The following is a 23029-nucleotide window of genomic DNA, read 5'->3' on the forward strand; positions in this document are numbered from 1 at the left end:
AGGTCACATTCCAGTGTTTACTTTTCAGATTGTTACACAGAAACAAACTATGTAAGCATGCGCCACGATGGAAACACGAATGCACGCTCATAAATTTTATGAAAGCATGAATGGCTGCCCGCTTCTCACCCATCGTCTCATACTGCTGTCTTAAAGAACTCATTGTTTCACAATAAATGATGCTGCTAGTTTATGCTTCAGTAAGACAGCGTTGTTTCCAATATCAATGCTCGGTTTGACACAATCCGATGTCTGCAGAAAGTGTCCCTACATTTAGGCAAACACCTGACTGACTGTGCCCCAAAACATTTACATTAAACCTAACATAACACAATTTGTTTTCTTAAAATACACTTGTCGAACTTAGCTGCTTTGAGTGCTCGCAACTATAAGCAAGCTGATCAGCTTTGGGAGTTTTCACTATTGCCATGTAGATAGTACAACTAGTCTAACACATTGCGGGGTGTCACTTTGCCAGTTTTACGCTATACTAAATGTCTTTCCAATAGAGTTATACTATATTTTAGCGTGCAAAACATGCTCACGCAAGAATTTTATGCTGTACTAAAGCTGCCTAATTGGAATCACTGTGCTCACTAGTACATCTCCAAACGCTGGTCGGAGATTCCTGATTTTGGGTTTGCAGTGGCTTAATGCTGAATGCAAAGCAACAAGATTCAACATTATTTTCAGTTTCAGCAGTATTTGGGAAAAGATTACCTGGTTATATCTAAAGGTGTCATCTCTGAACTGTGCAGCGTAAAGCACCATGCACTACGGTACCTCCCCTTCTTTTCGTATCCCTGCAATAGCTTGCAGCTTTTGAAGCTTTGGATTTCTCGGAAATGCGTGAAAGTTGGTCCCAGCCGTGATATGCAAGTTCCAACTGCCTACAGCCTCCTATTTTGTACTACAAAAGAGTAGTACAAATTGAATTAGCCGCTAGCAAGGAGCATCACACAGAAAAGGAAGGGATGCGGCTGCAGGAAGTTCTGCGACTGACGTCATTTTCGCTTGCGTCTGATTTGCCTGGGCACACCACTAGAGATCCACGTCATCCGCTAGCTGACAATTAGAGCACAGATTATAAACAAAATACGAGACTGCGAGATTTTACAGTTTCATTGTCACTTCTTACTCAACACATGCTACACATTCCGAGCCAATTCTGTTAAAGTCAAATTTCATTGCAACTGGCCTCTCTGGCGTAGGCACTACTGGCAAAACCTTGGGTTACTGAAAGGGACTTGCAATTCATATGAGCGCTATGGACAAGTGAAATTCATCTCTCTATCTACAAGACTGAAGAGACCTTTGGCCGAATGTTGGCTGTCGCCAGAACATAATTCTTGGCAGTGACAGTGTTGCTGCACTGGTGGTCAGCACGATGGTGGCGGCAGCAGTGCCGACAGCAGCACACAAATGCCAGCAGGAGAAGCAGGAGAAGTACAGCAGCGCCCCCAAGGGGCCAGGCAAGAGGCAGACCCTCGTAAGCACACAGGCCTTCTTCCAGGCAGCCACACTGGAAGCCATCAGCCAGCTCCACACAACTCTCGCCCGACTCGCACGCTGCACAAGCCTCAACCAGCTCACAGCGGTCACCCTGTTGGGAAGAAGACAGCAAAATTTTATGGCTCCTTCCAAGCTTCACTATAAGTCTCAGCATTTACCAGCAAAATGTTCCTGGCAATGCCCTGAGCTACAACGGGTTCCTTGCATCATCCTGAGACATCATCATCATTCTCAGCCTGACTACGCCCACTGCAGGACATCGTCTCCCATGTTCCGCCAGCTAACTCCGTCCTGTGCTTGCTGCATCCACTTTATACCTGCAAATTTCCAACTCTCATCGACCCACTTAACTTTCCGTCTCCCATTTGCCCGCTTGCCTTCTTTTGGAATCCAGCCTGCAATCCTTGATGACCAGCGGTTATTTTGCCTTCGTGCTACATGCCTTGTCTATGGCTGTTTATTCTTCTTGATTTAGACTATGATGTCCTTAACACCCATTTCTTCCCTTATACACTCAGCTCTCTTCTTGTCTCTTAGAGTTGCACCTATCATTTTCCTTTACACTGCTCGCTGCACTGTCCTCAACTTAAAGGGACATTACAGGCAACTACTAAGCCGACGTTGATTGTTGACATAGCGGTCTGGAAATCTCATAGCATTACTTTTGTGCCAAAGAACAGAAATAAAATCACATTTTAGAGGTCCGCATTGGGTTAGCGCACTTCAAATTACCCGCCTTAAGAAGCGGATCATCTCGCGTCACTGTTTCCATGCGCAACGTCGCCCAGCTTTACTGCTTGCCGCCGACACTGGTAGCAGCAGGAATGTAAGCAGCACAAGCCACAGCAGCAACAAAGGCCATTGATCGATTTCCTGCCATTGGCTCCAAGATGGCAGACGTGTTTTGCTTCAACTGGGCCCTACTAGATAGCACGACCTGTCCAGTTTAACCACGCGAAAATTGAATTTTTGAACCACTTGTGTCATTCCGCATAGCATATAGTTTAATACGATAATACCTAGAGAAGAATCTAGTGCTGCGATCGTGTACACCTATGGAAATTATGGAAAGACAGGTTTTAGATTCGATTGCATTAGCTAGCGAACTGTCCACAAATCATTTAGTACCCTTTCAATTTCGTTCTTCGCCCAGCGTGAGTAGTGGGGTGCGGTGCAAAGCACTGAAGAAGCACCTTCGTTGTTCAAAGAGGCTAAAGACCACTAAGTCTCACATTTACTGTGGCTTTGGAGCTTTAGAAATTGTATTTAACAGTTTAAGCTAAACTTTGTCCACTCACCACTTTGTATAAATCGTCCACTCATCTATCAGCTCTGCGCAGAAGCAGTCGCGAGCTGAGAAACCTACGCTACCAAACGGCTGGTGACCTTCTCGGTGGAGTTCGAAGCAGTGGCGCCTTCGGGACCGTGTTGGCGTCGCTGTCTTTCGTAACAGTGGTGTCATTGGCGAGTTCGTGGTGCCCTTCGTAATGTCGTCGGAGGCGCGCTTCGTAACAGTGGTTGGCAGCTGCGGGATCAGCCGGCGTCAGCGACATCGATGCAGTGAGTGCCTGATGTTTTCCCCTCAGTTCACCAGACTACTCTAGGTCAGGTTATAGTAGTTTAGAAAAGGGCTGTGTGAAACATTAGAGTGAGCTTTGATCGTTTCAAGCAAAGTCAGAGCGCTTGGAAACCAAAGTTAATGCGGAGGGTGTAAACACGGCAGTGTTAAAATTGCTTTTGCATCTTGCTAGTAGACTTATAGTGGGTACGGCAAGTAGATTATTAACAGGGGCAAACAGCAAGAGGCTAGTGTGAACGATGGAGAACCTTAAAGTGAAGGAACTCATCGAAATTTGTGAGGAACTCGGCATTACTTTGGGCCGTGCAAAACGAAAGCGAGCGATCCCTGAGATCATGAAGGATGAAGGAGTGTCGGCTGAGGAAGTCGATGAGGCCTGGGTGGATATCAAAGCACGCCGCGAGGAGACCGAAAGGCGAGAAGTAGAATCTCGGGAACATGAAAAAGCTGAAAGGCGCGAACGCTGCGAGCGTGAGGAAGCCGAGAGACAGGAGCTCCTCAAGTTGAAACGAATAGAATTGGCAATCCTACAGTGTTCGCAGGCGCCTAGCGTAGCTTCTTTGACAGTTCAAGTCAGCGGTTATAGAATTCGGGACCAACTGCTACCGTTCGTAGTAGGCGACACATGGCGAAGTATCTCGTCAAGTTTGAACACGTCTGTGAGCGAAATGCTTGAACAGATGCATCTGGTGTCCCAGCAGACGAAACATTAAGTGTTTTTCACTTAATATTGTACTGTTATTTCCATACATGCATTATGCTTACTTTCGAGGGCAGAACAAGAATATTTGTTTTCAAATATTGTAAAAAATAATTCAATATATCTTGATGCCGAACCTGGAATACAATGACAAAGCAATGCATACCCTGGTGGTTTAAAATGTCCAGGTTTCACTTCTCCCTCATGCTAACAAAAACTTTTTGAAATAAGTTGTATATAACAAAGAATGAGGCAAGTTTGAATTGAAAATAACTTGACATTACTTCGTTTTTTACTCGGAAAAGAAGCGTTGCGAATCTCAAGAACGTGATCCATTTGAAGCAGATCTGAAGTCTGTACTTCCCATGGGAGTACAAGCGCCGCTGAAGGAGCCCACATAAACACTAGCGCCAGATCTCCCTCTAGGTATTATTACTGTATAAAACTTGTCATGTTCGTTAGGCCTCACTCCCCAGTCCCCGCGATTGCATACCTCCTACCGCAACACCGTCTGCACAAATACTGCACACACAGGACCGATGTCCGCTGCTGTCACCTTATCCAGGGGGCGCCACATACCCTCCCATCAATACCGATAGATGTCCTCACACTCGTCCCCCCTTGAAGCATGAAGCTCCCGCCCTGCCGACCATGGCAGATAGTATTTGGCATGTTGGTCAGCATGGGCCTCTCCACAAGTTTTTCCAGTCTGCAGGTGGACGAGCTTGAACGTATTAGGACCCACAGGTCTGTAGATGCGGAATGGTTCATTTAACCTTGGTGCGAGCTTTGACGAGATGCCCCTTGCAGCGTCACTGAGTATGTGGGTTTCACACAGGACAAGGCCGCCTTCCTGCAATGTCGTGGTTCGTCGTCGCTGATAGTAGTGCTGCTTCTGTGCATGCCAAGCATGTTGCTGATGCTGCCCGTGCAGCATCTGTGATCTCTGCCAAATGGGACTGAAGTTCTGCTGCGAATGCATGAGAAGCCGATGCAGCCGGCTCGGACTCCTGCTTCTCTTCGGTAGGTTGCCAGAGGGTTCATAGTTAGCGACCATAGCAGAGGAGGGCTAGGGCATACCCAGCAGCAACACTTGGCAGTTCAATTGCAAAAGCATTCTCAGGAATGTATTAGTCCCAGTTTTTGTGCTCATTGCAGTATGTCCGAAGGCACTGGTTTACGGTGCCATTACGTCGTTCGACTGTTTGTCCTGCTGGCCTGTAGGGTACAGTGTGGGACTCCAAGATGCTCAATCGTCTCAGGTTCTTCTGTTACTTACTAACAAAGGGTTTTCTGTTATCACTAGAAATAGCAATAGGTACCCCATGTCTGCAGATGAATTTTTCAACACGGCATAGTATCTGCTGTGCTGTTGCTGCACAAAGAGGGAAGAACTGAATAAATTTGGTGAATTTGCTTGTGCAAAGTTCTTTTGCCCCCGAGGGCTAGTAGGTAATGGCCCCATCAACTCAATACTAAGTTCTTCCATTAGGGCAGCAGGCCATTGACATACCATAAAACCCTGGGGTTTGCAATGCTATGCTTTCATCCTTTGACAGACTGAGCAACCACAGACATACTTTAATATGTCACTGTTCATGCCCAACCACACAAACTTCTCCCTGATGCGCCGCAACGTAGTGAAGAATCCTGCATGGGCACTTGTTGGGTGGTCATTAGCCATCTGCATGACCAAGAAACGAAGGTGAGCAGGCAACCAAGCTACTGTACAGTTGCCGCGGCATTGTACCAAAAGCCCCGATGACTCTAGATGGAATGTGGATGCTAGGTCCTCTAGAAGACCGGTTTGGGCAGTGCCTTTAGGCAGAATTCTCCCTGGATAGTCTTTGTTATGTCACATAAAAGGGCATCACGTTGTTGTTCCTGTGCTATTTTTTCCACATTGTTTATTACACTGAGGTCCTCAACGGTGGTCAGGAGGCAGATTTCAAAAGTGGCAGAGTCTTCCTCAGTGTCCAAGTCAAGTGGCAAAAGTCTCTCAGGCAGTCTTTTAGCTGCTGTCTTGGAGTCTGGCTCAACAGGTGCCCGGCTTGAGTCATCAGCAGGGATGTTGGCCTTCCCACGACGGTGCTTAACTTTGCACAGAAACCCTTGAAGGCGTAGCAACCAGTGGTGCACACGAGGAGAAGCCTGCTCAGGGGTGAACATCCATTGATAGATAAGTGGGGTTTAACGTCCCGAAACCACTATATGATTATGAGAGACGCCGTAGTGGAGGGCTCCGGAAATTTAGACCACCTGGGGTTCTTTAACGTGCACCCAAATCTGAGTACACGGGCCTACAACATTTCTGCCTCCAAGGGGTGAACATCCAGGCTAATGACGCATGATCACAGTGGACTTCAAATTTTGTCAATTCCAAATAGGGTCGAAGTTTCTCCACAGCCCATACAACAGCCAAGCACTGCCACTCATGGACTGTGTACTTACGCTACGAATTTGACAAGCCTTTGCTGATGAATAAAACTGGATTCGAAATGATATCCTGACGTTGCAGCAGCACTGCTGCTATATCCAGACTACTGGCACCTGTTTCAACTATGAATTGTGCATTAAGGTCTGGCAAGCTGAGAACTGCATCTGTTGACAGCATTGCACGGAGAGTTGCAAATGACTGTTTTTCAATGCTCGTCCACTGCCATCGCTGTTGCTGCTTGAACAAGTTCGTCAATGGCTTTGCAGTGAGAGAAAATTGTGGAAGAAAGTTCCTGTAGAATCCGGCCAAGCCCAAAAATGCCTGCAGTTGCTTCCTGTTGGAAGGTCCTGAATACTCTGCCACTACACGTGCCTTGTCTGGGTCTGGCCGGTACTCTAATGGAGATACAACATGGCCGAGAAAGGTGAGGGATTGGGTGCACTGTTGCACTTTGGCGGGATTAATTGTAAGTCCTCCGTTCTCGATGCAATGGAGAACTTCACGGACATGTACCAGGTGATCTTCTATTGTTGGAGAGTACACCAAGACATCATCCAGGAATGCCATGTCAAATTGGTGGTTTATGCCCTCGAGAACCCTGTCCATCAAAGCTTTAAATGTGGCCGGGCCTCCCGCCACATCAAATGGCATCCTTGTGAACTCAAAGGTGCCCCTATGACATATTAATGCAGTCTTCTCAACATCTTGTTCTCGTAGTGGAATTTGGAAGAACCTTTGGGTAAGGTCAAAGCTTGTGAACGACTGGGCATTGCCTAGTTGTGCCAAGAGCCAGTCGGTGCGAGGCATCGGGTACACTGTTACCTCCGTGCAGGAATTCAAACGTCTATTAGACAGCCACAAGGTAGCCTCCGTATTTTTTTTCCGACCAGGACCAGTGCACTTGTCCAACTGCTTGTAATGTTGACCTAGCCTGTTGCCTTATTCGCCTGAACCTCTGCAGCTGCAGTGAGACGAGCTATGGATAGGGGACGTTAATGGTGCACGGTACGACAGTGTGCGGCTGAGTCATTAGATAAGCTTCTGCGTCAGCCGTACATAGGACGGACCCCCTAGATCTGGCGCCTAAGGTAACGAATTTGGCAACGCGGCTAGTTTTGCAGACGCGAGCAACTATCGACACTCCCCCACACGAAGGATAACAAGCATGTCGGAATTCCAGGATTTGTCAATGTTATCTGATGTCGTGTTGCAGAGCGGCGATCCTTTGGCTAACGCGGGGGGCACTGTTAGGACTTTCCGACAGCGTAGATTTTGGCCGTTTCACGCGAGATGAGCAGGATGGTGCAGAGACCACATTAGCAGAGATTAGGCCTACGACGGAAAACCTCGCACATGGCCCTTCGGCATCTCGCGACGCGAACGAAGAGGCGCCGCCACAAGTTGCTTCGACACGTGCTGCAACTGTAGGCGAGTCTGCGACCAGCGTTTACCCTCAAGCGAGGTACTCTTACAGAATGCGCTATCAGTTATGCAAAGCCTCGCGAGCGCCCTGCAGAACAAAGTGCAGGCCCCCGTGCAGACTGTGCGGCCTCGTGTCAAGGTAGGCATACCTACCTACACGGGTTGCCACGACTGCAAGAGCACCAACGAGTAGCTCAACCGGTTGCTCCATTATGAACAGGGGACGGGGCTCTCTGATGCAGAACTTCTCGAGCGCGTGGTCCCGGTGTCGTTCACGGAGCAAGCGGCCCGATGGTTCTGATTAATCGGACATCGCGCCCGCACAGTAGAAGAGTTCCGCGACAGCTTCAGCGGCGAATTCCTACTGGCTAATTATGAGTGGCGTTTGCAGAGGGAATCGGAGCTATGTACCCAGCATCCGGACAAATCAATGCTGGAGTATGTACAGGCAATGGACGAACTGTATTGTCTCGCTAACCCTCACGGCACCAACACTGAAAAAGTTGAGCGTATTTCGCGTCAAGCGCGCTCGACTTTTGCGGCGCACTTCAGGGGATGTAAGTTCGCAGACCTGGAAGAGCTTGCCACCGAGGCGAAGCGCATACAAGAGGACATCCTTGCTGCGCGGTCGTATCGCCAACCTCCACCCGCAGCGCAGTCAATTGAGCCTCGTTGTGGGTGGAATGGCGGCTTGGCAGTTTCAGAAGCATTAGGGGTAACGCGTCAGCATCATTTGCTGATGAGCAGGTAACGCGCGGTTGGGAGCTGTCAGACTGCGCTTGGGACCCGTACGCTTACGCGCTCCGTATGGCCCCCACCGCCCCCGCGCGTGACATTCTAAGGTAGGAACACGCGGTCAGCACAAAGCCTAACGAGCGGCACAACCCAGAGCGAGGACCACCTGATCGGGGCCACTTAAGATCGGGCCGGCGTGGTGTCCGTGGTCCTTGTTATCGATGCGGCGCACCGGGGCACATCGCCTGCGAATGCGACCGCACACCGGGTCAGGAGCAAACGCGCGGTTCCGGAAACGGACGGCGCCCTCGGTGATCCACATCGGGCTCCGCGCGGTGATGAGTAATTCCACCGATGCGTTCGGATCACTTGCACCAACAGTCTGTTGCACTGGTGAGGCCGTAGACTCGCCCGCACTGCTAATCGAGTTAACAATAGCTCAAAAGAAGTTCGTAGCACTTTTGGATACTAGAGCAAGCGCTTCCTTGTTCAGCGACGACGTGTTGCACCATCTTCGCAAGAACAATATCCACTTGAGACAAAGCAACATCATTTCCTGCCTTGCTACGGGCACAGCACAATCGAGCGGAGCGGCTAGGCTAGTGATCCGTTGGGATAGACACGTGAAGCGACAGCGTTTCGTGCATCTTCCTGGGCTGTCATGTCTCTAATCCTAGGTCCAGACTTTCTCACCAAGTCGAGAAAGTCTGGACCTAGGATTAGAGACAATACTTGCCAAGTCGAGTATTACAATACTCGCCAATACTCACCAAGTCCAATTACAATACTCGCCAAGTCGAGTATTGTAATTGACACTGCAAAAGGCAGTTACCGCGAGCGCGACAGAGACGCGCTAAAGCTTTTCTCGAAGGCCCCCGCATTGACAAAGGCATGCCAATCGCAGGGAGAGGCGCAAGTACACAAGGAGGAAAGCGCGCCGAGAAAGCGAGTAACCACCCCGCCGGAACAATGTGCTGCGCTGCAAGGAAGGGCAGTGCACCCGCTTTTGATAAAGGCACAGAGCCCACTAGATGGGGAACAAGCGCAGCTGTGGTCGCTGTTGTACGAGTATGATGCAATGTTTACTGACCGTCCCGGCTGCACTACGCTGGTCAAGCATAGAATTGACACGGGTAATGCACGACCTTGGAAATGCAACCCCCGACCGATCAGCTTGACTAAGCGGAAAGCACTTGATGCCTCCTTAGACGAACTCATCGACACAGGCGTAGTTGAGAGGTCAAACAGCCCATGTGATTTCGCGGTAGTTCTAGTTCCAAAGAAAGATGATACGTATCGCCTTTGTGTAGACTACCGCAGGCTGAATGAGGTTACGAAGAAGGACGCGTACCCCCTTCCTGCCATTTCATCCCTAGTATCCAACCTAAGCGGGGCGAAGTACTTCACCACGTTCGATGCTAGTTGTGGATATTTTCAGGTTGAGATGGACGAGCTGGACAAAGAGAAGTCAGCTTTCACAGGCCACAGGGGACTTTTCCAATTCAGGAGAATGCCTTTCAGCTTGATGGGCCCTCACGCTACGTATCAGAGACTAATAGACCGTGTTTTGGGAGATGCAAAGTGGCAGCACGCACTCGCATATCTAGACGACTTAGTGGTTTACTCGAAAACGTTCGATGAGCACTTGCGCCACTTGAGAGACGTTCTAGAAAGGCTGAGGTCTGCGGGCATCACTCTGAACCCAAACAAAGCTCGAATAGCGGCGACCCAAATAACATTATTGGGATTTGCGCTAGACGAGGGTCGAATTTCGCCGGATAAGGGTAAGCTTGAAGCGATAGTCAGCTATCCATCGCCGAATAATATTGGTGAGCTGAGGCGCTTTCTGGGGATGGTGAATTTTTAGTGCCAATTTATTCCAGACTATTCGGCAGTACAGGTGCCTTTGACGAAACTTGTGAGGAAAGGCGAGCGTTGGGCTTGGAGCCAAGAGCAGGAGGCCGCATTGCGTCGCACCACGAAGTTGTTGGCCCACACGGCTCAGCTGCAGCTACCCGATTTGAACAGGGAGTTTGTGATTCACACAGATGCAAGTAACCTGTGCTTAGGAGCAATTCTGTTTCAGGAGCATAGAGCTTCCCTCCGATCAATTGCGTTCGCGAGCCGTACATTGACGCCGGTGAAGAGGAACTACTCGGTAACCGATAAAGAGTGTCTGGCGATAGTTTTCGCTCTCCGTAAGTTTGACTTTTACATAGACAGAGTTGCGTTTGTGATTGAGACTGACCACATGGCGCTCATGTGGTTGAGGGGCTTGAACGAACCAAATGGCTGCCTGGTGCGTTGGGCATTGCTGCTGCAGCGTTACGACTTCACTGTTCACTACCGCAAGGGTAAGAACAATGCCGCGGCCGACGCACTATCGCGTGCTCCAGTCCAACACGAGGCAAGTCACGAGACTAGTTCGGAACGTACTGAGAGCCAGACACTCGCGCAACGCAAACAGCGGAGCGAACGTTAGTTCGAGGTAACAGCGTGAACCACGTAGGGGCTGTCGTTAGCGCAGGGATTGTTTTCAGCAGAAGAGAACTGTTAGAAGCTCAGCATAAAGATCCGTTTTGTCGAAAGGTGTTCGACGGGCTCCGGAAGCTGGGTGGTAGTGAGGCCACCGCGCACAAGGGGGCAGCTAGTATTGCTGTTGGTGCGGAGCGCTAGGCAACAGCTGGTAGCACTGTGAGCGCGCTGGATTCATATCTGCTGGATTCTGACAGTGTCCTGCTGAGGTACATACCATCTGACGATGACACAAGTGAGTCATTTAATGTCGTGATACCGTGCACGTTGAGGGGAGCACTTCTTCGCTCTTTTCATGACTCGTGCATTGCTGCGCATGCGTGCGACCCTAAAACTTACGCTAAGTTGCGTCGCCTCGCTACCTGACCAGGTATGAAGCGGGACATAATTCGCTACGCTCGTTCATGTCGCGTGCGCCAAAGCGTCAAGCCACGAGGTGGACGTCCGCCCGGCCTCATGCAACTGATAAACAGTCCGCCTCCCTGGCGTATTGCGGTACGTGATGAAATGGGCCCGTACCCCACAACTCCTAGCAGAAAGAAGTTCTTGCTCGTGATCACGGATCACTTCACTAAATGCGTGGAACTTTTTCCTCTTAGAAAGTTGACGGCCCGAGTTATTTTAGAGAAGTTGATGGAGGTTTTCACCAGGTTCGGGTTCCCTGAGCAGCTGATTACAGACAACGCGTCTTATTTTACTGCGAAGGTGTTTGTTGACACACGAGCCGCGTTGGGCATTAAGCAGAAGAAAACAACCACCTATCAGGCTCAGTCGAATCCCACGAAACAAGTTAATCGCAACATCAAGCACATGCATGCTGCGTTCCCTGAGAGGCATAGGGACTGGGATACGTACCTTCCAGAGATCGGTTTTGCATCGCGCTCAACCGTGAACCGATCGACTGGGTATGCGTCTTCATCTCTGAACCTTGGAAAAGAACTGCCGAATCCGACGGAGACCGTACTTGCGGATCGCAGTGGAGTGCCAGTGGCGACATCAGCACGCGCTGAATACACAACGCAGCTGCACGAGAAGCTAGAGTAAGCTTTACATAAAGCGCAGAATAATCTTAACACTGCTAGGGCACAGCAAAAGGTGCAGTGCAGCTGCACACATCGGAATGTATGCTACGATGTAGGCGATCAGGTGCTACGGCGCCATCATGTTCTCAGCGATGCTAGTAAACAGTTTGCTGCCTCGCTGGCACCGAAATGGTCCGGGCTGTACCGAGTGCGAGAGAAAGTTTCTTCACTCATTTATTGGCTCGCAAACATGAAAGGCAAACCGAGCGGCAAACCAGTGCACGTATGTGAGTGGAAACGCTATGTGGCACGGGAGGAGCATGAGGACTATGACCAGTCCTTCTCCAAGCCGCGCGCGGCGGGTGATATCGCTCGACGCAGAGTGAGGAGCCCACAACCGTGTTACTTCTTGCCTAACAGGCGGAGACAACTATGCACGGTAGGCCGTGTTTCATAAGTTCGACGCGGGGTGCGAGGGTTCGCGTGCAATACTTGTGCGATTGTTAACCTGTTTTTTTTTCTCTGTGCCGACTTTCACCGAGCAGATGGAGAGTCGAAATGAAAAGATGTGCCGCCGAAACAGCTCGGAGAGAAAACCGCTCCTCTCGTTGGTCACCCCCAAAATCATCCATGTCGTCATCGCGGCCCCACCCAACCAGGCAACGCCACTTCCAACCTATCCCATTGCCTTCATCATTGGGCCTTTACGCCAGAGGCGCCAGGGTGACCAGCCGCCAGCCCAGCCAAGAGCGCCAGCCGCCTCAAAGCCGCTTTCACAAGGCTACCTAGCCAACCCATGGTTTCCCGGCACCCTTGGCCTCTGCTACCTCGAGGCCATGGCGAGGCACGCTGAAGATGACTCTTGAGCCTGCCAGACCAGTGGAGCTGTGACCAGATGCGGCAACCCAGACCATGTTGGAGAGGATGGCCTGAGCCAGTGCTAAATGGGACCGCCACCAACAACCTAAGTGGCAGGAGTCAACGGGGCACGGTCCGGACCAGAGTAATACCGGCACCGGATCCAAGGGTGGCAGTAACGGCGGGGAAGGCAACAGCAGTGGCAGTAACTGCGGAGGAGGTGACAGCGGTGGCGATGACTGGCCATGACGCAAGTGGGCACGGCAGCTGTGGTGGCGGCTTTTTACGATGCAGCGGCGACAAGTGGGGGCACCGGCTGCACCTACCGCAGAGGGCCAACTGCAGGAGGGCATGGATTGGGACCCACGGTCTTAGCCTTCCTCGATGATGAATAACAAAATATTCTCATGTTGCAGTCTCTGTCGTTCGGGGGACTTCTTAATGGGGGGAGGATGTAGGAAAGCGCTCGCGCCCAGCCTCCCGTTCTCTTTTTACGGCAGCGCGAAAGCCGTGTTGCGGGAATACCCGCACAGCCGGCGCTCGCGATTCCCCCTTTCCCGGCGCGCGGAACAGGTTTCCCCTTCCACAGTAAGAAAAGGTATTATTCTCGTCAAGGAAAGGAAAACCGGGTCAGTGGACAAAAATAGCTTGCGGACGGCTGCACGGGCTCTCTGACACCGGCCTTGGAATAAGGATGTCGAACCAGCAACCCCCCCTGCCAGCCGAGGACGACAACGACCAAGGAGTAAGCGTCTACCCTTGTTTCCTGTACTATCGCCTCGCAACATTTGCGTGCTATTGCAAACACCTAGCAATAAAGTCTCGTTATGTTGACCTAGTCTGTTGCCTTATTCGCCGAACCCGTGCAGCTGCAGTGCGACGAGCTACGGATAGGAGACGTTAATCGTGCACGGTACGACTGTGTGCGGCTGAGGCATTAGTTAGGCTTTTGCATTAGCCGTACATAGGACGGACCCCCTACAACGCGTAAGTGCGATGTTCAATGAAATTTGTTGTCGGTCGGCGGTATGAGCCTTTGGAATTAAAACGCTGAGGGCATTGCTATTGCTCGTAAAAAGCCAGACTTTGCGGCTGAATACGCCGAGATCTTGCAACCTCCGCTGCAATGACTGATGGGTATTCGCAAACCATAAGCTGTTGGGCAGCAGCATCTTGCAGAAAGTAGGAAGAAGACGTGGCAGCTGCCATTTTACGTGTCATTTTTCCATGTCTGAGCAACTTCTCCCGAACAATTTGACGGATGGTTGCCGAACGGTCAGCAGTTGATGCCGCTTCTATGCTGGCCACTGAGGTGACATTTGCCAGACGACCGAACTTCGGCACTGTCCTGCGCTGCTTCAAGGTTTCCAAAGTCAGGCGTTCCCTGCCGATAAGGAAGTTGTACACATCTTCTGCGATTGCCTTCAGAAAATGCCCAACCTTGTCTTCTTCAGACATGCTGGAATCAGCTTCCCTGCACAGTCTCAAGATCTCTTAGGTGTATACAGTGCAGGTCTCACCGGGAGCTGGGCTCTCTTTGCAAGACTCTGCAGAGCGAGCTTCTTTTTTGCAGTTGAGTTACCGAAACACTTCTTGATCTCCTCAACGAAGCGGTCCATCATAGCCAGAATATCCTCGTGGTTCTTGTACCAAGCGAGGTCAACACCAGTAAGGGAGAAAACCACGCATGATAGTTGGGAGGCAGCATTCTATTTGTTATAGTTGCTCACTCACTTGTAATGCTTGAGCCAGTCATCTGCGTCCACAGTCGCCTTGCCTGAGAAGGGCCTTAGCTCCTTGAGGAGCTAAACTATCATAGATGATGAAGAGAAGGCGAATTGTTTGAACAACTATTTTAATTCTATCTTTTTGTCAATGCAGGACTTAGCCTATTCGGTCGACGCCAGTAGCATACCTCCAATGAACCCAATTAAGTTCAGCGTAAGTGGCATTGAAAAGCTATAAAAGCAAACCGACGAAACGAAAGCAACTGGCCCAGATGCGATTTCTCCGCGTATTCTGAGACGGTGTGCCGAACCAATCTCTCTTTACTTGCACATAATTTGTAAACAATCTTTGAAATCAGGCCTCCTACCAGTTGATTGCCCATGTTGTTCCAATCTACAAAAGGGGATCGAAAAAGCATGCTGGGAATTACAGGCCAATCTTTTTAACATCAATAGTGTGCAAGGTAATGGAACACATTCTCTACTCTGGAATAATGAAACACCTCACTGAAAACAACATATTAACTAATGTTCAACATGGGTTCCGAAAGGGGTTGTTGTGCACCACACAACTAGTTGAATTTTATCATGATCTAGTATCCACCATTGATTCATGGGGGCAAACTGACTGCATCTTCTTAGATTTCTGCAAGGCATTCGACACAGTAACACATTCACTCCTTTGTAAAAAAAACTTAAATTACTAAATATAGATTCTGCTGTCCTAAATTGGATTGAAAATTATTTGTGCCAGCGCCGGCAATGTGTCATCTTAAACGGCAAAAGCTCTGATTATGTTGATGTGACATCGGGAGTTCCACAGGGTTCAGTTTTAGGGCCACTTTTATTTTTAGTTTACATAAATGATACTTCAGCAGGTATTTCATCACGTATTAGATTGTTTGCAGACAACTGTGTTGTGTATAGATAAGTAAAGAATGACGGAGACCTTACCCAACTGCAAACTGATTTGGAACGTGTTCAAGATTGGTGCTCTACGTGAAAAATGAACCTAAATCATAAAAAGTGTGTTCGTATCTCTTTTACAAAGAAGCGGAAACCTATGGAAACAGAGTATACTTTAAACCATGAACGTCTAAAAAGAGCAGATAGTTATAAATACCTATGGGTAGTCTTGTCATTCGACTGCTCGTGGAATGCGCATGTAGATGATGTGGTTTGTAAAGCTGGAAAGGTGCTAAACTTTATCCAACGTAATTTAAAAACTTCGGAACTGAACTTAAAAAAGACAGCCTATTTAACATGCATGCGACCTATACTGGAATACGCTTGTGCCATATGGGATCCTTCACAAGCCACATTGATTGATAAAATTGAAAATAATTCAAAACCGGGCAGCCAGGTTCGTCTTGGGACGGTACAAGAGAGGGGAGAGCTGCACTCAGATGAAAAATGAGCTTGGGTGGGAACTACTTTCCTCGCGTCGGCAAAAGCTGCTGCTGCTGCTGATGATGATATATGGTGTTTTTTTGGCGCAAGGGCCATTCGATGGCCAAAGAGCGCCAGTTCATGGGACAAGGAATGTGGACAATGATTGTGATTAGCGGCTGTATAAGGGCCATAAAATTCCTCACGGTAAGGCGGGTAAGAACATACAAGTAATAAAATCATGACCATGCCGTGAAAGGTGTGTGTGGTGTGAATAGATGACAAAAGTTGGTGATAATAAAAGACGATGGTGGATATGTATGGCATTAGCACAAGTGCCTCACTCGTTCATACCCTTGCGTCCAAGGGCCGTGAGGCAAGTGCTTTCTTGTGTTGCCACCGCAGCGAAAACCTCTCTGGAGAGGTCGTGCTACGAAATGCCCGGGTATATGCAATGAAAACTATGAATTTCTTTTAAAAACGCTAACAATGATTTATGACTAAAAAGCGGTTCTCTACTGACGAACATTGCAGGGTGTAAAGGTATATGTTGTCGGTAGGGTAATGGAAAGTGTTGTTTCCTTATAGTGTCCAATTGTTTGCACTGAATTAAAATGAAGAACTGCTAGTGCTTCACCACATGTGTCACACAATGGTGGATCGCCACCGGACAAAAGATATGAGTGTGTCGTGTATGTGTGTCCTATCCTGAGTCTCATTAATGTTACCTGTGTATGACGCGATTTTGATACTGGTGGCCAATGGCCAAGGTGAGGCTTGATAACGTGTAGTTTGTTCTGTATGTGTCTATCCCACTTGCTCTGCCAGTAGTCCCTGAGCTTTCGTTTGAGAGACGGCTTAAGATCAAGGGCCGGGATTGATATGGGTGTAGTGGCGGTGCTTTTGTGGACGGATGCAGCGAGCTGATCCGCCCTCACGTTGCCTTGAATCTCACGGTGCCCTGGCACCCAGCACACTACAACATGTTGTTTGAGTGTGTAGAGTGTGCACAAAATGGAGTAAAGTGAGACGAGGACTGGGTTTTTGTGTTTTTTAAGAGTGTGCAGAGCCGTTACCACACTGAGGGAGTCTGTATAAATTACTGCTTTTTGTATTTGTAATTGCTTAATGTGTTTAGCCGCCACAAGTATCGCGAAAGCTTCCGCTGTGAAGATACTTGTGCCTGGATGTAAAGGGCCAGCATTCGAAAAAGATGGGCCGACAGCAGCGAAGGACACAGAGGAGTTAGACTTGGAGGCATCTGTAAAGAACTCAGGACGTGTGTATTTGTGTTGAAGTTCCAGAAAGTATATTCGGATATGGGCAATAGGCGCATGTTTTCTAACTTCTAGAAAAGACACATCGCAGTCTATATTCTGCCATTGCCACGGTGGCGGGTATGCTACAGGAGCCATTAAAATGTGTTCAAGTGAGACTCCAGTTTCCTCAGCTAGATTCTTCAGGCGAACTGAGAAGGGCTGCCTCACCGAAGGCCTGTTTTGAAACAGAATTGAGCTGGACAAATCATTAATAGTAGAGTATGAGGGGTGCTTCTTGTCTGCTTTCACCTTAAAGAAATAAACAAAGGACATGTAAGTTCTCTGCAGATGAAGCGACCACTCATTTGACTCAACATAAAGGCTTTCTACGGGGCTGGTGCGAAAAGCACCCGTAGAAAGACGGATGCCCAAATGGTGCACGGGGTCCAGCATCTTCAAAGCCCTTTGAGTCACAGACTGATAAACAACGGCCCCATAATCTAAGCGGGTGCGAATGAGGCTTCTATATAGGTTCATGAGACATTGCCTGTCACTACCCCACCTAGTACGTGACAACACTTTTAAAACATTCATGGCTTTTAAACATTTTGTTTTTAGATACTTGATGTGCGGTACAAAGGTCAACTTGTTGTCCAAGATTAATCCTAAGAATTTATGCTCCGTATTAACAGACAAACGTTGACCGTTCAGTTCAATGTAGGGTTCTGAGTGCATGCCTCTCTTTCGGGAGAACAAGACACACGTGCTTTTTTGTGGGTTCAGTCGGAATCCGTTTTCCTCTGCCCATTCGGAGACTTTGTTTAAACATAACTGAACCTGCCGCTCACACATTGCCAAATTGCAAGATCTAAAGCCAAGCTGGACATCATCAACATATGTACAATAAAACATATTGCGAGGAATGGACAAGTGCAAGGAATTCATTTTGATGAGAGCAGTTTATCATTTTTCGAAGACTTTGCACAAGCAGCTTGTAAGTGCTATAGGCCTATAACTCGAAGGTAAAGAAGGGTCCTTGCCCGCTTTCAATATGGGAATAATAATAGCCTCTTTCCAGGAGGTAGGGATATTGCCAGGAAACCAGATAGCATTGTACAAAGTAAGGTTTTTCGTGTTTCGATTGGTAGGTTTTTTAACATTTCATACACCACACGGTCAGAACCTGGGGCAGAAGTACTGCAGGAGTTTAGAGACGTTCGGAGCTCAGCTAGACAGAAAGCTTGGTTATATGCCTCGTATCTAGTAAATTTGTGTTCTAGTTTCTGCTTTTCTATTCTTGTTCTGTATTTTCGGAAAGTGTCAGTATAGCGGGATGAGCTGGACACCTGTTCGAAGTGTGCACCGAGGAAGTTTGCCTGATCTTCCAAGGTATCACCCTGAGTGTTTACGAGTGGAAGTGTGTGTACTTGTTTTCCTGCTATCCTACCGACCATGTTCCAGACTTTAGCCTCCTGTGTGTATGAATTGATCCCTGACAAAAACTTCCGCCAGCTTTCTCTTCTGGCCTGCCGACGCATTCTCCTGCCTTGAGACTATTTTCTTGAAGGTGTCAAGATTTTCGGCTGTCGGTGAGTTCCGAAGCAGCCTCCAAGCTCTGTTTTGCTGTTTGCGCGCGTTTCGGCATTCAGAGTTCCACCATGGCACACGCCGTTTTCCAGGGTGTCCATTTGTTTGTGGGATGCATTTTGTTGCAGCATCAATCAAAAACGCTGTGAAGTAGTTGACAGCAACATCAATGTTCAAAGTACATATGTCATTCCAACCTAGACGAGCGATGGTATAAAACTGTTCCCAGTCGGCTCTATTTATGAGCCACTTGGGAACACGTGGTGGGCACTCAGTTACTGTAGTTGTGCTCAAAACTACAGGGAAGTGGTCACTTCCGTACAGATTACTGACAACTTTCCACTGGAGTAGAGGCACAAGAGATGGAGATACTATACTTAGGTCTATGGAGGAGTAGGTGTTATTAGCGAGATTATAATAGGTTGGTTCTTTTCGATTTAGGAGACACACACTGGACGAGAGAAGGAACTGTTCGATCAGTCGACCTCGCACGTCATACCGAGAGTCACCCCATAGCCTGCTATGGGGTGACGCATTAAAGTCTCCAAGGAGAACATAAGGCTGCGGAAGTTCATCAATTAAAGAGTGTAAATCATGTTTTTGCAGCTGATAGCTAGGAGGAATGTAAATAGTGCAGATTGTGATCAGTTTATCAAAAAGAACCACTCGAACAGCCACTGCCTCAAGGGATGTTTGGAGTTGTAAGTGTGTGCATGCAATTCCTTGATTCACTATGATGGCAACACCTCCGGATGATGTCATGGCATCAACACGGTCCTTTCGGAAAATAACTTAATTACGAAGAAAATTTGTGTGTTTTGAATTAAGGTGTGTTTCTTGTACGCACAGCACTTTTAATGATTGTTCCTGTTAGAGTTCTTGGATGTCGTCAAGGTTTCTGAGAAGGCCCCTGACGTTCCATTGTATAATTTGAGTGTTCATGGTGAATGTAAAATAGTGCTGTGAGTACGAAAAGCGAGTGGCTGTTTAGACAGGGAGTTTGAGTTCACTTAACAGGGCCGTCACCAGGCCCTGTTATCTGCTTTTTTGTTTTCTTGGCACGCTCCAAGGAGCCACGCCACTCTTTCGGCACCAAGGGTACCGACGTATCCATTGCCTCCTCGGAGGCACTGGATGCCCGCACGTGCGGGCTGTTAGTTCCAATTTCGGGCCTCGCCTGGTGAGGTGAGGCCTTGAGACCGGAGGACTCTGGAGTCTCCGGTCTCTGTTTGGAAGTAGGCGGTGAAGCCTGGGCTACAGCCGCCTTGGGGGCAGGTGCCACAACCACCGGCTCGGTATGCGCGGGCCGAAGGAGTGGCGTGGGCTGGTGCGGCGGTGCCCCCTGACGCCCCGCATCAGCGTATGTAGGTCTATAGAATGGAGCGACTCTTCGCCGTGCTTCCTTAAATGTAATGTTCTCCTTCACCTTCAACGTAATTATTTCTTTTTCTTTTTACCAGTATGAGCAGGAGCGTGAATATGCGGCATGGTTTCCTTCGCAGTTTACACAGTGTGGCGGTTGTTTGCAGTTCTCAGACAAGTGGCCTAGGACTCCACACTGTGCACAAGTCTGACGACCACGACAGGTTTTAGAGCCATGGCCATACCTTTGGCATTGGAAGCAACGACGAGAGTTTGGTATGTACGGCCTGATAGATGTCTTCGTGTACCCTGTTTGAATAGATTCCGGTAGTTTACTGGATGGAAACGCGAGTATTAAGTGTTTTGTCGGTGTTTCCTTATTATCTCTTCTGATGATGATTCTCGGTACATTAGTGACATTTTGGCTCTTTCACCCCTCCAAAAGTTCAGTCTCAGTCAAGTCAATTAAGTCCATGTCAGATACCACTCCGCGAGTTGTGTTCATTGATCTATGTGGTGTTATGATTATTGGTATGCCACCGAAATCTGAAAGACGGTCTAGCTTTTCAAATTGCTCTTTGTCACGGATTTCGAGGAGAAGGTCTCCACTAGCAATTTTGGTTACCTTGTATCCTGTGCCAAGAGTTTCGGTAAGACATCTAGAAACTAGGAAACGAGAGACGGTCCTGGCTTGCTTTTCAGTTTTTTCACAAAAGTGAGGATATGTTTTTTTTGGCTGGTTGAAAAAATTTATATCATTGGTGCGTAATCGCTTTAAGTCGGTACGATCAGACAGTAGGGGGAATGCTCTATGCATGCCTGTCTTATTTTTGTTCAGCAGCGTTGGCGGCCACCCACCACGGAGCCTAACGAGGGGACGCTACAAGTTTGCGGATGCTGAAACCTGCAGACGCCAGCCGTACAACGCCACTATAACCCAATGCGCCTAGACCAAGGTAGGCTATTTGCACAGGGTTAGCCCTTGCCGCCAGGAAAATTGGAAGTAAACAGAAGAGAGTAGAAGACAGGACAGATAGATAGTGAGAGATAAAGACGAAGATGTAGGCAGAGAGAGATAGGAAAAGGCGACTGCCGATTTCCCCTGGGTGGGTCAGCCCAGGGGTGCCGTCTATGTGAAGCCGGGGCCAAAGGGGTGTGTTGCCTCTGCCGGGGGGCCTTAAAGGTCCAATCACCCAGCATTGGCTCAACCCCCAGGATCCCCTTTTCCCCGGACACGGCAAAGCCACGCACGGCTAGGCGGGGGAGGGAGTCAAAACTCCTCCGTTAGCTCGGGTCTGTGGTGTCGCTACACACCAAACGCTTACTTGCGCCGGCGCCCCTGCGGGGCGTCAAAAGCTGCGATTGAACTTTTTTTTTTCAGATATATAATGATTAAACAGGAATAAATAAAGAAAAATACTTTAAGGAACCTTATTACCGTTCATCTAGAACTAACGATGTTTTTAAGATAAGAGAATTACACACCCAGACGAACCTGTTCGTAAATTAATTTTTTGTTAGAACTGTGAAAGAGTGGAATGAATTGTCTGCCATACAAGTGTGCTGTAAGAATGAAGAATTGTTTATGTCGTTTCTGTAACCCCCCTGCTGTAACCCCTTTGAGCAATGCGGGGTAACCTTTGAATAAAGAATAAAAGAATAAAGGTGTGGCCAAGCAGCGCAGGGCGAGGGTTCCTGAGCGTCTCCGTTGTTCGACACGGTGGGCAAGAAAAGAGGCAAGTCGGCGAGGCGACCACTCCGGCGATGTCCTAAGGGTACTGGTCCCGTCGCTGGTTGTTATACCCCACACCTCCAACACTCTGTTATGTCCTCAGTAGGCGTTTGGGGGTTTATTGGTACATGGTTCAGATTATGAGCCATACAGGACCAGTATGCAAGAGAGATCTTCTTAGTGTCCCTTCGCTTCTTCCTCCTTTTTCTAGTGCAGCACATACACAGCACAACAATATTAAACCCTACAACATAAACGATGAAAGCGCAGAAACTCAAAAAAAAAAACATACGTGGCCCTCTGGACAGCTACTATACCTCGTATGAATAAAAAAACTTAACGTTAAAATGTTGAAATGTTCAAAATGTGATTAAAATACTGCATCCAACATGAAAAGCAACAGGACTAGAGATGAGCTAATATAATAAAAGTTATTGTCATACTAAACCAATAGGACTCTATAAAAATAAATGTGAAAACTTATGTTCCGGTCAATGAAGTGCTACTGCCGACATGAGAACCACGGGGAAACTTAAATGCGCTCACCTCGCCATTGCTAGGCAATTAAGGGAACTTTTTGTATTACGATAGGAATTGAATGGACACTCGCCGGGTTTTCACCATCGCCGCCATGTTCCGTGTACACTACAAGTTGGTAACATTCCCTGTGCATCGTACATTCTACTCGCGCGTAAAATTGCACAAGCTAGGGTGATTAGTTCTGCTCAAGCATAATAAACGAGACGGCCGATCTCCGTTGTTCAGAGGGAAACACGCTTTAGCATGTTACTGCTTGTTAAAACTGCCGTTGAATGCTCAAGCAGAGAGAAAATACGCTGCCCGCCTTGAACGAGCATGAAAAGACGTGGGGGAAAGGGGGGTCGCTCGAGCAGCAGCTGCGCACTTTGATTCTAATAAAGGGCGTGGTTGAGATAGCTGGTGCGTGCGATATCAGCAAGCATGAGTGCACGGCTCGTAAAAAGTTCTACGTGGGGCACCCTCAATGGGAAGAGTGTGTGGAATAAAAGCATTTCACCCCGGGGCGGACCTTAAATATATGTTTTGTAGTTGTGAGTGTCACGATATTGGATCCAAAAGGGTTAGCTGTTAGCCTTCGCATTGTCACGAGGTCGTGATGTTGAGGAAGGCAGCAGCCGCTATTTTCATGAGAGA

The 23029-nt window shown here is 48.4% G+C and overlaps 1 protein-coding gene across 7 annotated transcripts in view; it reads right to left on the minus strand.

Annotated features, from left to right (window-relative positions):
* Positions 1-23029, minus strand: part of LOC119178697 (fat-like cadherin-related tumor suppressor homolog) — an 812220-nt gene that overhangs the window by 81333 nt on the left and 707858 nt on the right. For all 7 annotated transcript variants that reach the window (XR_012888480.1, XM_075882464.1, XM_075882456.1 and 4 more), the window contains one exon: positions 1313-1603. Coding sequence is in view for 6 of the 7 variants with exons in the window: in XM_075882464.1 (XP_075738579.1) it covers positions 1313-1603 (291 nt within the window). In the remaining variant the exon portion in view is untranslated. The remainder of the gene's footprint in view (positions 1-1312; positions 1604-23029) is intronic.

The sequence above is a fragment of the Rhipicephalus microplus genome, chromosome 2, assembly GCF_043290135.1.
Source record: "Rhipicephalus microplus isolate Deutch F79 chromosome 2, USDA_Rmic, whole genome shotgun sequence".
NCBI classification, from domain to species: Eukaryota; Metazoa; Arthropoda; class Arachnida; order Ixodida; family Ixodidae; genus Rhipicephalus; species Rhipicephalus microplus.